General features: G+C 39.0%; 1 protein-coding gene across 3 annotated transcripts in view; it reads left to right on the top strand.

Annotated features, from left to right (window-relative positions):
- The window catches only part of CRYBG1 (crystallin beta-gamma domain containing 1), a 93679-nt gene that overhangs the window by 18387 nt on the left and 59635 nt on the right, over positions 1–15657 (top strand). For all 3 annotated transcript variants that reach the window (XM_032443287.2, XM_085543661.1, XM_085543662.1), the window contains exon 2: positions 12235–12364. In XM_032443287.2, the coding sequence (XP_032299178.2) occupies positions 12235–12364 (130 nt within the window). The remainder of the gene's footprint in view (positions 1–12234; positions 12365–15657) is intronic.

Genomic DNA, 15657 nt, shown 5'->3' with positions numbered 1-15657 from the left:
GCCTTGTTAAACTGGTTCTAGACCTTAGAGGGTTGAAAGTAGGCAAATATAGGAATTAAAATAGAAGGTTTTAGCATGTAACTACAGAGCTGATGGCAGATGACTCTATAGCAAGCTGTTGTAAATAGGACATCCTAAGTGACTTAATCAGTCTTTGAACTGGCTCCAGGATGACTTGTAATTCACGTATAAAGTCCAAGACTCATAATACATTTGTTCCAAGTGATGCTTTAGGATAAAGTTTAATGTGTGAACTATTTTAAAATTTAAATGTGACTGAAATCGTACAATTATTTGATGTGATTTGAGATGTTTACTTAATTACTCTTTGTACCTAACTCTCAGTTAGTCATCTTGTGCAGTGTAAGACGCAGATCCAAACTGAGCCACCTGAGCCCGGTGGTATAAAACCCCTTTCTTCCAAAGGAACACCCGAAATCCTGTCATGTGATCCTTCTATTTGTTTGTTTGTTTGTTTTTAAAGGGATACTCAATCTTGTCAAGACTCCAAACATGAGGAGCTCATACACTGGAAGTACACAAAGCATGAGAATCACTGAGATAACATACAGGCTCACTTGAGCGATGCCGTTTGTCACTCAGCACCATGCCAAATAATTTATTTAATGGTGACAGAAATCTGAAGCATGACACTGAGACTCAAAAATTACTTCCTTCAGCAGATACCTTAGAAGTTACTGCTGGTACAGACCAGGCTGGGTAGACATGTTAAGATTATGTGACAGCATAGCCACAGGCTAGTTCACTCCCATAAGTTTTTCTTCTTAATTCAGCTTCAAGCATAATGTTGTAGTGTTATAATTTTACAGATGATATCTTTAACTAAAGATAAGCAGGACTGTATCTAAATTTGCTTGTCACGTGGAGAGGAAGCTTTCATTACTAATAGACTTGATTGAATTAGAGAAGTAGGTGTGGCTGACAGTTATTGCTAATGGTGGACAAATCAAACTGGTTTTCACTAAGTAGTGCATGTGTGCTCTGATTGCCATCTCTGTTCTCACTCTCTGTTTGGTAAATCTAAGAGGCAAGATACGGGTGGTTCTTTTATGAGGTGTAGCTACAGATCAGTGCAAGAAATAAAAAGCTTCCCTTGGCTTCCTCAAAGTTAAAAACTTCATTCATTACAGGGAGTCTCTGCATGCTTTCCTTTGTTCAGGACCTCTTGGCAGGATCCATCCCAGCCACTTAACAGAATTAACTTGAAGGTGTTTCCTGCTCAGGAGGTATTTAAGCCCCCTGATATGAACAAGCATTGAGGATGGAGGATGACCTATCCATAACCAACAATTGAAGACATTGTAGTTTAGTTACCCTGGAGAGAACTGATAAAGAGCAAAGTAGAAGCAGCAGTAAGTGTACTGAATTGTACAAAATGCTGTTTTACACAATGTTAACAGGACAGACAGTATCCTTGTTAAATATATATATATATATATATATGTATTCTCCATAGTGTGTCTGCAGCTCCTTTCCCAGGATCTGCTTGTCTTCATTTCTCATTTTCCCCTCTCTTCCATTCTTTACATTCTTTCTTTTACCTTCCTCCTTACCTGAAACGTGACTTTGTATAGTTGTGAAAAGGAGGAGGTGAAAAAGGGGAGTGATAAATGGACTTGAAGAGAAGCAAAAACACAGACAGAACTTGTCATTCCTCAGAAGATGAAGCAAAGGAGATTCTGAAGCCAAAGCCTGTGATCCCTGACTCTGTAGTGTTAAGATGCCCTGCAGTGAGCTTGAATAATGAAGTCTTGCTTCTCCATGCTGTGTAAGTTAGTCCCTTCTAGAAAGGCAATAAGACTTCAAAGAAGCACTTCATAATGTAGATCTTTATGATGTTCAAGCTGGCAGAATGCCTGTTTTGTGTAGAGGTATGAAGAGAGCACATCCATATCTGTGTATTTATTTTGATGTAACTTGAAGAATTTAAAATCTGTATTCATTGATCTTAAAAAAAATAGACATGAAGGACTGTGATGGTAATCTGTAGGGTGACAGGATGTACTGTGCAATAGGTAGCATCTCATTATGGTGCTGTGCTAGAGTTTGTGACAGAAGTGCTTTTCATGCTGCATCTGTGAGCGTGATTGGTGTATATTGCTCGCAGAGGGCTTTTTCACCTTCTTCATTGTTCTCTTGTCTTATAGGCTTAGCAATTTCTAACATTTCCCCAACCAGTTTTCTCTGTTGGATTTGTGATTTATAAAGCTGTAGGAAGTATGAAAATAGATTTTAAAAAGCTGTACCTTAAACTGTGTCTGTGTTAAAGCATTTTTAAATTGTTGTCATGCATATAACTAAGCACACCGGCAACTAGAAGGCTGCTCAAAGACATGAGAGTCATAGACCAGGCCTGTTGAACGTGTCTGTAAATTGATTGAGTATTGTCATTCTATGACCTTAAATCACAATTCACTCAGTTGTTAACATAGAAATATGCAGAGAACTTGAATGAGTGTAATCAGTGGTTTCTTAAACCAAAATTGTAAAATGTTGGGATTTATATTAAAATCTCCGCAGGTGCATGTTTTTAGGCAAATGAGAAAATGCAGATTAGCACCACATGCAATGAAGTTATCATTACTTGAAACCTGGAATTATAGTCCATTATCTAGTTTGGAAACAGCAAAGAAAACATCTCATCTTACATGAGATGACTTATCTAAGTATAATACTTGCATATTACTTCTTACTGTATATATCATTTCAACTCAACTTTCCACTCCTGTTATCAAAGAACAGTTGGTCAACCGCTGTAATAAATTGCTCTTCTGTTCTACTTAAAGCTCAGTAAAACTTTAATGATCACTTTTCAAAACAAAATTTCCAAGTCTATGTACTTAGCTGGTGGTGACTCTGTTTATATGCCACTTCATATATATATATATATATTCTATTGTATGTTAGGAAATGTTTTCTAGGTTTCCTAGATATTTAGATTGTTAATATTCAGAAATTACATAGTAAATTAATATAAGAAAGCAATTTGTAATCACAAATCTCCATTGAGTATGTGCTGCTCTGTTATTTTCTCAGCGAAAAGTGGCTCAGTGCTTTCCTGCCAAAAGCCTGAGTTTCAATTAGGCTTAGCATAATGGATGAGAGTGTACAAGAGCTGGTACCACACAGGTTGGTTGCCTTTGTTCTAGGCAGTGGGCTAATCTTGCTCTTGAAATCAGCTCGTTTTGGGAGAGTTCCTTTGCTGTAATTGTAGGGTGTGCTTTATGAAGAATTTGATGAACAGATAAATTGGTGAGTTTATACGGCACAAGCCAAACTTCCTGCATGCACCTTGTTCACCTGTTCTGCCCCTCTCTCTCCTGTGAGGGGCAGCTCAGGGGACCCGGTGGAGCAGGAGAGATGAGAGCACTGGGTTGAAGCACCAGGCTGCTCTATGGGGGGTCATCCTATGGGATCTCATACTGAAAGGAATCTTGCTGGAAGTTGCAGTCCTCAGCCACAGCCTGGCACTGTGGTCACTCCTGTGGGACAGAATGCAGCTCCACCACAAGGCCAAGTCTCAAAGTGTATTTCCTGGATTGTCCCCCTTTGCTTGCCCGTCCTGTGCAGTCTTTTATGCATCTGGCCTATGGGAACTTGAGAGGCCTGCTCTGGTGTGTCATCCTGGCTTCATCCCTTCCTGAAGCCTGAAGTTCTTCTTCAAAGAGTGTCTCCTATTTGCTGCTGGAGTAGCACTGTCTTTAGAAGTCAGACTTTTTCGAAGTGGAGACTTAGTCTAAGGCAGATCACTAGAGCACACTACAAACTTTAAAGAGGAAAGAGCACAAGCTTTGCTATTTGTTTTCCAACTACTGCTTTGAACCAAGTGCTAGTACATAAAAGAGCAGGTTGAAAGCGCAAGTCTGTGCTCAGAAGTATTTTTATGTCGCTGAAATCACAAACACCTTTCGGTCGATGCTGTTACAGAAGACAGCAAACTTATGTGGTAACGTGATATTTCTGCTCATTGAGTCAGGGTGAGTCAACGTGAGCAAAGAAAAGCATCATGTGTTTAAAGAAATGAATGATGCTGGATTTCCGTCTCCTCAGTCTAACAGCTTCATCTGGTTCTTTGAACTTCTTACTATATAAAATGAGATACTACCTTTGTTAGGCAAGTGTGTTTAATGATTATTGTTTATACAATGCTTTAAAGCTAGACCAGATTATAAATATCAAGATTAGCTCTACACTCACTAAGATATTCTAGTGTACCATGGCTCCAAATCGTCTCTGGGGCTGAGGATGTTAGTAGTGCATATTTGTTTCTTGCCTACCAAATTGACTTTGCTTGGAGTCTCTGGATGCTACTATAATATCAGACATAGAATCACAGGATGGCTTGGGCTGGAAGGGGCCTTGAAGATCATCTAGTTCCAACCCCCAACCATAGACATGATTCATGTTTTGTCATTACACGACAAAAAAATATCATTAAATACTTTCTTTGTCTCATCTGCCAATTAAATGTCAGACATTCTCAAAAGCTTCCAACATTTACACATACTCAAGCAATCAGATTTTCTCTAAGGGGTTATTTTGTAGTTTTGTATTCCCGAAGAAGCAAGTAAAAAGTTAAAATAATGGAAAACATTTTGCAAAGTCAATTTTTAGTAATAGACTTTAGGTATCTTTTGAGGAGCGGCTGAGGGAGCTGGGATTGTTTAGCCTGGAGAAGAGGAGGCTCAGGGGAGACCTCATCACACTCCACAACTTCCTGAAGGGAGGCTGTTTTGAGGAGGGGCTTGGCCTCTTCTGCCAGGCAACAAACAGGACCCGAGGAAATGGCCACAAGTTGTACTAGAAGAGGCTTAGGTTAGACATAAGAAGGAACTTTTTCTCTCAGAGAGTGGTCAGGCACTGGAATGGCTGCCCAGGGAGGTGGTGGAGTCACCATCCCTGTCAGTGTTCAAGAGGAGTCTGGATGAGGAGCTACGAGATATGGTTTAGTGGTTTGCTGTAGCTGCGGTAATGGGAGGACAGTTGGACTAGATGATCTTGTAGGTCCTTTCCAACCTTGTGATTCTATGATTCTTGAAACGTGGCTGCATATGCAGAGCTGCAGTAGAGTCAAAACATGGCTATAGAATGAATGGAATGGTCATCACAAGTCATGGGTTGGTTTGGGCATATCTAGCCTATATGCAGAGGTGCCACCCAGTGGCCAGATGGCAACGATGAGTTTTTCTGACATAAAAAACTGAAAGGAGGTCATCTTACAATAATATTTCAAATAATTTGTTTGGTCTCTGTCTTTTATATTTTGTGATTGGCACATAAACAGAAGAGGTTCCAGTTTCTTTCAAAGGTGTAGCTGACAGTTTGCTAAATTGTCACCAAATTCTACAATAAAGAAGAGCTTCACTTAAATAAAACAACCAAAAAAATAAAATGAAAAACTGTTCTGTCTTTGAAACTTCATTTTAGAAATGTTGTCATTATGCTCAAGTGATTCTGTAGCAAACCAAGGTGCTGTCTTTGATGGTTTTGTTAGATTGTGTGTTTATTTCCCATGCAAACAAGAGCTAGAAGTACAACTAGAAAATTGTGACTGTCTGTGGTAGGTGTAAACTGCAGTTTATGATGCTTCTCCTCATAGCAACTTTCATACAGAATGATAATCTGATAGTAGATGTAAAAAGAGGAAAAAGTAGATTTGTTGTAAGATGGTACTTATGATACCAGCAAAATGCAAAATGAAACCTACTGCAGTGATGAAATTCCTTCACTGAGATTATCGGAAGACAGTGGAGTGATACAGTGATGAGCATCTAATACAGCTCTATGCTGCTATTCGTGAAGGTTTTTAACTAGCTGTGTAATGACTGGTGTGACTGAAAACAGTCTTTATTAAGTTTGCAGATTATCTGAAAGATAACCTTGCAATTCAGATGAAGCTATTCTCAATCTGAAGCATTTGCACTGGGTTTCCAGTCAGTAGAGATGGTGAAGAAGACAGATAACTTTAAACATAGCGAATTGCTGCAATAATTTCTGGGACAGCTGCATTTTTACTTTTATTTTTATTTTTACTTTTTAATCCTATAAAACAGGAAAAGAATATTTAGAAGAAGAAATGGGCAGCTGCTTGGATTCACTATATTAGGGATTTGGCTACAGAGTGACACTGTGCATCTGTATTAGGACTCAGGAAAACATGTTTTGAAGGACTAATGAGTGTAGTACTCCCAATTGAATGCTGTTTGAAGCTCAAGAAAGCCAGAAGCTTGAAACCATTTCATTTCATGAGGAGTTGCTCAGAGCTTCATCAAACTGCCAAATGCAAACAAATACTCTTAATAACCTGAAATTAATATATTGTACTGGGAAAGCAGTAGGGTTGAAAAAACAAATACACATAGGTCTGGCTGTGGACAACGAGTATGACAAGTTTGTGGTGTTGCAGTTGCTCAGAAAAGGTTCTACGTGGTCTTTGTGTGTACGAATGTATCGTGGAACAAAGCAAAGAGGCAGCAGACCTACTCTTTGGGATTTTTGTTATGGCTGGAAGCAGGATGTTGTGTCCAACTCCAGACACGTCTTTGTCAGAGAGGTGTTGTCAGAAGGAAACAGAGGAGAACAGAGGAATTCCTTTACAAAAGGGAAGATTATGCTAAATAATGACCGAGCGAGAGATGTAGCTGAAGCCTGCAAATATTTAAATTGTGTGAATGTGCCAAACAAAGCAGTAAATTATTTAGGCTGACATAAGGCAGAATGGAGTAACTATAACAAAGGGAATTTTTAGGTGAGGTACTAACCCTGTTATTATTAAGACCTATGACAGGACACTTCTAAGTAGACTGGTAGGAATACATCTGCTGTGACAAGATGTGACCTAAGATGACTGAAACAGACAATCTCTACGATCAAAAAAGGTGGAGGCAGAAATGTTAAGCTTGATTCAGCTGTGTATCAGAGATCTGGCCATTAGATGGCAGGGTTCAGGTACTTGAGCATAGGTGCCTGCTCTTCTCCAGTCAGTGTCACACCTCAGGCAGATCTCATGGCTGCTAATCCATCCTAGTGGCCAGAAGAGGCTGGAGATGCTCAGTTTTCCCCCTGAAACCACACCTACATAGCACACAGCACACACAGCAAAAGTCACACAACTGCTGTCTACCACACGTGCTTTCAGGATGTGTGTGTGTGCTCCAGCTTTTCTCTGTGTGCAGCTCTGTGTAGATGGAAGAGGTGCTAAGCTACACAAGTGTAACAAACTACTTTGTATAGGACCTGAAGTCAGCTGAACAAACATATAATGAGGGGAAGAGAAAAAGCTGTAACCAGGGATACAATAATGGGAATGCTGAGGCAGTGAGAAGAGCTTGCTACAGACTGTTGAGGAAGTCTATGTACTGGTAGCAGTAGCTTTGTATGGCAACTTCTTCAGTCCAGAGCAGGGTGTTTGAAATGGTGAAAATATATTAAAACTGTAGCTAGAACAACTCACATCATGTGCAATAAAATAAATAAATAAATAAATCAAATCTTGTTTAAAACAGTCTGCACTGCTAAAGGATCTGCCTCAGGGAACGATCCTTATATATGCATCCACACCTCTCCAGATTACACGCCTCTGGAGTGAACTGGCTGTGTTTGTGCTGCATAACACTTGACCTGGGTCTGATGCCCCTGTGGCTCTACGACCATAATTATATTTTTGTGGCTTGAGTTCAAAGCGTCTGAGGTAATGCGAGGGCTGCTTTGCTGCCTGCGAGACTGGTGTTCTTATAGCATTATGCCAAAGGTATGATGCCTGCTGTGGGGTGTGGTGTGGGCACACAAGGGGTGTTTGAGGGCAGGAGGATAGCTGGGGTGGTGTAGGGCAGGAGGAGACTAGCCCCATCCCTGCTCTGCCACCTCTTGGGCAGTCCATCCTCAGAGCTGCTCCTGAGCTCCTCCTTAAAAGGAAACCTTTGGTTTCCTCCAGAGAGCTCAGGCACAGAGTGATTCATGTGCACTGTGTTTGACAAGAAGACCAGGACCAGGGAGTGAAACGGGGTGATAAATTACTTAGCATAGGTGGACCTATTGTAGTTAAGAGTACCTTGGCAGTGGGCAAGCTGAGGGAAAGACTGTTTACTCCTCTGAGCACAGCTCTGTGTTGTGGAGTAACTCTTTAGTGCTGGCACTTTGCTGATTGGATTGGTATTTACTTGTTCCAGAGAAAAAATGAAGTGCTGATATGGCATGGGAGTGGGGAGTCTGGGCAGAGGACCTGAATAAACAAACTATGTATCTGTTCTTGCTCCTACACGCTCTTTTTTAAAGCATGATCTCATCCTATGTAAAAGTGTTGATTGAAAATGGGAATTAATATTCAAGAATCATCTACAGGATGCAGACTGAAGACTGCTATAGAAAATAGCAGACTGGAGATGGATATCAGGGCTGAATGTGATGGATGATGAGGGAAGCCGTGGCTGTAAAATTATAAGCTTGCCATTACAGTAAGCATTATTAATTTGAAATGTTTGGCAATCTCTTCTTTTGTTTGTTGAGTTTTGTTTATTGTTCCTGCCATGACGTATTTGTGTGGTTTTGTCTTCAGGTTAAATCCCTTCACAGTGCTTTTTAATAATTATCTTAATGCTTTAAGATGACATTTAAAGACAATTAATAGAAATCATTGTGTCGCTACCAGAGACTTTGGCATGGATAAGGAAGAGCAATGGGTCTGTGGTGTGTGTCTGTAGCATAAAAAGAGCACTTCCCAGTTTAATTCCTCTTTGGCAGTTCGTGATTACTCTTCCAGTCAGTAGCTCCATTGCAAACCAGTGTCTCTGTACTTACAAAGAGCATATTTTTCTACCTACAAAGCTTCTCCTTCCTTGCTCTCTTTTCAAAAGCTTTGTAATTTCTAAGGTCTTCTGCTCGCTCTTCCTTTTGCTTCACTGCAGAATTAGTTATTATTTTCATTAGCTACATGAAAACATTCCAGACACTCATCGCTGTGCACGAGGTAAACATATTCTGAGTGTTTTTCACATAATTAGTCACACTATTTAGTAACCATGCACAAAACAAACAATAAACAACTCGGTCTATCATAAATATGCAACCCACCATTTCTCCTGATGTTAAAATTCTTACCTCTGCAGACAACCTCCTCTCCGAGTGCCGCAGACAATTGATGGGCCTTGCAAAACGTCTAGGAGGGTTTCATAACATTCCTAGCGTGTTGCAAACGCTCCTTCCCCCTCAGGCCTGCGGGGCTTTGAACGAGTGAGTATGGTTACACAAACAAGCCAGGGTGAGGAAAGCCAGGGTGTGGATTCGCAGTGCGTCAGCTGCCCCACGGTAACTGTCCATCCGCCTGCCCTCACCCTGCTGTGTGCAGCAGTGAATTGGAGCGAGCTTCTTCACATTTAGGCTGGAACATGAGAATTTACACGGGCGGTTACCACAGAGTTTACACCCTGGTTTACCCCATGGCAGCTTGCTTGTGTGCCCATGCCTTGAGGCAGGAAGTGTACTGCTGCACTGTGCTGGAAAACTGCTTGCTGCCTAAAATTAAAGCTTCTGGGAGAGAGCGGGGAACTCAGCCATCAGTACTTCATTGGGAAAATAAGCCTGAAATTGTGCACACTCTTAAACATCTGCTATCCTGTCTCAAAATCTGAAGTGACGCTGTTGGTTATGCCTTGTTTTCAGGTTGAAGCTTCTGCTGCTTTTGTCAGCTCCAATTTTTTGAACTGAAATTATATTCTGTAAAAGAAAGGTGTCTGAATGAAACACTTCACTGTGCTCTGAATAGAGCAGCTCCCTGGCTGCTGAGTGGTGGACTTGTCAGCACCCTGAGGTATAATGGTGTACTGGGACCTGATAGCCCTTACTATGAGCATGATAGCCTTGAGCTCCTCATTTTGGCCACACTGGGGTGAGGCCTGATGGGGGCTCTGGAGTGGTCCTGCCCTGTGTTTCCTACCTAGAAAGTGTTTGCTCCCACAGCTTGTCTTCCTCCTTTTGGCATTCTGATATGCATGACTGGTGGCATGTTTTTTATGTACATACATTATGTAGCACAGAGGCCTGGCACTGGCTGAGCAGCACCATTACAAAACGTGTCCTCTCACAGGGTGTGAGTATCACCTCCAGCACTTGACAGTGCTTCCATCTGCTTCCTGCACTGTTTTGCATTTTCCTTCTTATTCAGACTTCAACCAAACACCTTCCCACCCTCCTGCCCATTCTGTGTCACTTGTTCTCCTGCTCCAATAAAACCACTTGGTCACCGAGTCCGCAGTGTACTGTTATTCCTTGAACAGAGGCTTCTAGGTATACTAGACTGGGTCAGATATAACAGAGTCTTTCAGTGTTAGATGAGCAGGTGGTGAACATGACTTCTGAATTCTCATGAACACAATTGTGTGGAACCACTCCAAAGCAGCTTCCATTGTCAAAGGCCCTATAGACAGCAAGCAGAAAGTGCAAATCCAGGCAGACAGCTTAAAGTCAGCTGTGGCTTGGGGAAGGCAACAAGCCATTGAGAGCATCACAGTTTCTTCCTTAAAAACAGGTAAATAAACAAAACACTTGCATGTCTTTATTGGAATATGTGTTAAAATGTCAAAACATTTTCACCACAATTATGCAATAAACTGAACACCTCTATAAATAAGCCCGAGGCTTTTCTGCTCTCTTATTTACGCTTTGAAAAGTTTATGACAGTCAAGCACAAGACTAAATTTGCAACTAGAGTTGTACAAACAGAGCTGGATTTGGAACATTGTGATGAGTCTGGAGGAAAAGCCTTCAGGAAAAGGAGTTCTGAGCTAACCGAAATGGAAAATGCACGTAAATTAAGAACAAAACAAGAACATTTGAGACACTGTTTCTGCTGACAGGGTGGAGGGTATTTTATACCTAAACATCTATCAGTGTTTCAGACTGGAGTGAGTTGAGTGGAGGGCATCTGATACAGATGGGAGGAAGGGGAGGTGCCTGTGAGGCTGATGGAGGATGGAGGCATGTTCAGCCCTGGGGAAGAAACAGCTCTGGGGTGTGAGGAGGAATCAGGAAGCCTTTAAGTATAATCAGAGAGGTCACCAAGACTGAGACAGATTCTCTGTAGTGTTACAAGTCAGGGTGGTGGGAGACTATGAGACAACAGCCAAAAATTGAAAAAAAAGATTTGGACTGGACAAATATTTGAACTATTTCCCCAGAGAGATGATGTCTCTGTGCTTTTATCTTCAGAACTGTATGGTTAAAGGACTGAGCAACTTGGTCTTATACCATAGCTGATTTTATTTCTGCAGCAGGTTGGCCAAGAGACCTCCTGGGATCCCTTATAATGAACCTAAGAAAAATGCAGTCCAAATTGAAAATGAAGATACCAAAATACATTCACTACCAAAAAAAAAAAAAACAAAAAAAAAAACCTGAATTTTAACTAATTGTTGATTCATCTAAAGGATTAAATATACAAAATGTCATTTTCAATCAAGCTTTTTAATTAACTTATATCTTCATTGAATTATTTGGTTCTTTGCTACTTTGGTTCTTCAGGCAGCAAATGAAAGGAGTGATACAAGTTATCCACTGTTTCCTACTATTTTATTTCTCAGTTATGAATAAACCATGTGAACTTTCCACATTCTTTGGATTCCAAAATTCAGAATTGACATTGCAAAATAAATAAATAAATAAATAAAGTAAAATAAAATAAAGCAGCAAAATTTCTGCGTTGTTGTAAAGATTGTATACGTTTGTCACCATGGCAGTATCTTTCCAATAAATAACCTTTTATTTTGATAATTCATCTGATACTTCATTGAGACAGCTTCAGGAAGGAAGGTGAGCAGCATGTGATGTAATGTGGAACAGTAAGCCCCAAATGTTGTAATCTGCTGTTGTCTGTAAAGATGGAGTGTCATAAGGATAATAAGAGTACTTTTCTTCACTTGTGGCTCTGATGTGGTTATCTTGCTGAATATTGTAATCATTTTCATTTGTTTTGGTATCAGGAAAGAGCTGACAAATCAGAGTTACAGATAGCTGAAGCAGCTGGGATTAATTAATATCTAAGAAAGAGCAGTGAGTAGTTTGGATTAAAAAGAGCTATATGATTTAGAATTAATGGAGGCCTGGAACCAGTACAACAGGAGAAAGGAGTTTAGCATATTTGTCAAGAAATACAGTGGGTATTAGCTCAGACTTTTATTTCACTAGGATGTATTAATTGGACAATATTTACTCTCCTTTTAGGTACTACGATATATCAGGCACACGCTATACCGTTCAAGAAAGCCAACTACCATCAGTAATCTGTCCACACTCTTACGTTCTTCCATCAATATCAATGTCTACCGCCTCGTTACCAGCAGCATTTAAAAAGGTAAGAGAAAACTGAGTATCTGTGTTTATAAAAAACATCCATGTACATATAGATATAGGTGTACAAATATACATATATGTATAATAAAGAGGATGACTGCTCTGAAAACAAAATTTAATACAAGGTATAATTGTACATAATCTTCCTTTAAAAGAAGTGTATTTGGAGTACTGGAAATCTTTCAAATAAATGTCATATACGGAAATAAGGAAGGTACATAATTACTCTAAGCTAGCATGAACAGCCAACAAAGGAAATGGCTCGAGGAGATCTTCCACATGTTCTCGCAAACCATATGACTTTTTCCTTTTGATTATAAAATATACATAAGCCAAAATAATAAATGAACAGCAGTCACAGTTCCATGGTTTTTCACCTAACCTCCACTGTTTTCTGTGAAAGTTTTATTCCAGAGAAGGAAATAAGGGCTATGTGTTAATTTTCTAAAGTTCATTTAGTTCATGTCGTGTTACTCATTTGCTTGGCAGCAGTATTGTTTCGTGGAAGCAAGCTAGAGAAAATGCTAATTGTTTCTGCTCTAATGTGAGAACTTCATTTCAGATTGCAGACAATGTTGTGCAATACCATTCTTGTCTTTATTTTAATCTTTCTGTGGAGAGAGAAATACTTTTTTTTTTCATGTTAACAAAAGCGCAGTAATTACAAAAGCTGATTTTTTTTTGTTGCTTGTGGAACTAATATTCATCTGAATATATTTGATGAAGACCTAAAGTATTCTGTCTTTAGAACAAATAAATGTCTCGTCTAGTCTGGTCAAACACGGAAATCTTATCTACTAATTTCTGTATGAAGCCTTTGGAAAAGACTTGTTGGTCTTAATTGAATAGACAAATAATACAAACCCCAAACATCCCTTGTGGTCTCGTTCAACATCTTGGTTCCATTGGAACTGTAGAAACACACCTACAAACAGAGCGCAGTTCTTTGCCATTATGAAATGAAGTATTTTAATGGGCTGTGGAAGCCAGCTTAGGACTTAGCTTCTAACAGAGCAAACTGCTGTTCTTGTAGCTCTGTATATTAATTCCTTGCAAAGAATTCTTACAAAGGTCTGATCATCTGATAAATACATTTAAGAAAAAGAAATCCAAGGAAATTGATTTTATTTTTCATAGGAATTAGGGAGAGAGGGAGAGGAGAAGGAGAGTCTAAGGAGAGGAGAGAGAATTCAGCAGTTTCTTTTGTTTTAGGATAATCTGGTATAGTATATAATAATGTAGTCACCTGATGATGACAGATGGATTATGGGGATTGGGCTTTAATGAAACTCTGCCTTCCCTCAGCACTTGTGGGAGAATGGTAGAAAACTGCACACCTCAGAAAATGAGCAGTTTGCACCAGACTCCTCTCTGTTGCTTTCCTCTCTACAGAAATCTGTTCATAAGCCCTTTCAAGGTGAATGTACTGAATAGAGTCTCATAGACTAATTTATAAAGTCTAGTTTGTATTACTTTTTTTTTTTTTTTGGTCTAAATTAGGTTTTTCCCTTCGCCTCAGATAATTAAGAGCTGACTCTAGCAATGACTAAAACAGACAAGCTCTCCTGCATTCTTTTATTAATTAAACAGTCTTCTTGAGAAACCTCGCTTATCATTCTCTGGAATTTGTTCACATTCAGTTTTGTTTTCTGAAGAAAAAAAAAAGTGTACATGGATATACATTGCTGTTTTCTCCTTCTGTAATAGCGATCACTATATGACAGAGTTCACTTTCACCTAAATCCCCTTCCACTCTCAGCCAGTTCATGCCTACTAAGAGGATCTAAAATAGCCACTCCCTTAATAGTTTTCTTCACCTTCTGAAGAAAAGCTGTCCCCAGCATATTCCAAGAACTTGTTGGACTGTCTCTGTCTTGTATTTCTTTTCCAACAGGAAAAAAGAAATAATTCCAAGAAGTAATTAAAGCCGTCAGGTTCTGTCCTTTTGGATGCTTCCCTTGCTTGATCAAAAACAGTCTTCCCTCCACCCAATTAACTAGTGTATAATAAACCTCTATTACAGTATACCCTGGTTTTCTCCTTTCATCTTCTTCCAGAGTTGTTTAACAAATCTTCATCTTACCCATCCTAGCGCTTCAGAGCAGCTCTCCTTGATACACAGTGCAATTTGTTTCTCCTTTTCACTCCTTTCACAAGTAGTGCTAGTAAAGCAGAAGGAAATTTAAAACAATGTTGAAGTTCACTTGTTTGATAATGTTATTCAGTGAACAAATGTTGTGTTGCCCAAATTACAAAGTTAAAATATTTTCTTTCATTACACTGTTTTTGAAAAAAAAAACCTACCTCATTTTATGTCAATATTATTCTCTCATCGGATGTCTTTTGTGCTGATTCAAGTGCATTCCTGGTTTTGTTTAAAGATTTCCACTTTTTTCTTTGCAAATCCGTCTGGCATTTATCACTATGTTTTATTACAGTCTCCTGTTTTTTACAGCTAAATAAAAATCATTAAGAGCTTTTTCAAAATGTACTTAGTAAATACGCAAATTGCGTGTGTTCAGTGGGGAAAGGAGATCTACGAGAAATTAATAAATGATTAAAAATATTTAATTTTCTTTATTTTTAATGTGCAAAATATTCTTTTTTTTAATATAAAACACCTTTTGGTATCTTTGCAAGTAGAATTTTGTTAACACTATTAAGCACTGAAAAAAATAATAATTTCAATCAGTTGTGCAAAGTGTTCTATCACTAGATTTATAAAACTCAACTATTTTTCATTTTTCATCCACATGATGCATTCTGTCCTTGTTTATGTTTGCACAACGTAGTTACTCTCGGAGGAGCCATATGAAAGGAATTTGTGTTTATGAATTTGTGTGTAAGTGAAGGAAAACAACTTGATTGGTTTCCTGTTTGTATTTAAAATGTCTGTGCAGAGCTACCTTGAAGATGATTTTATGTGTCATATAGACTATACCCCTTAAAGGAGACAGCTATGACCATAATTTTATGATCACTTTTAATATTTTTAAGATTGGTCAAATTGATATACCAGTGTGACCAGTGCTTTTACTACAGATGAAGAAACAACTGAGTGCTTCTGCATTCAGCTCTCTTCAAAAAAATAATAATTTGAGGATCAAACAACAGATAAACATGCATTTTGCAGTTGTAGAGTTTCAAGAGGAATAAAATGGATGTTAATAAAAGTTGAGGAGTCTTACCTGTAACACGGCAAACTCAAATGACCTTAAATTACATAGAGACAAATAGACTTTAATCTGACAGGTTTCAGTATAGTTAGGCTGAAAGATACTTGCTCCTGTAAAG

This window comes from Coturnix japonica, chromosome 3 (genome assembly GCF_054131305.1).
Source record: "Coturnix japonica strain WE chromosome 3, WE-NBRP24, whole genome shotgun sequence".
In the NCBI taxonomy this organism is placed as follows: Eukaryota; Metazoa; Chordata; class Aves; order Galliformes; family Phasianidae; genus Coturnix; species Coturnix japonica.
Note: the sequence above shows the minus strand (reverse complement) of the source record. Positions and strands in the feature narration are given on the sequence as shown.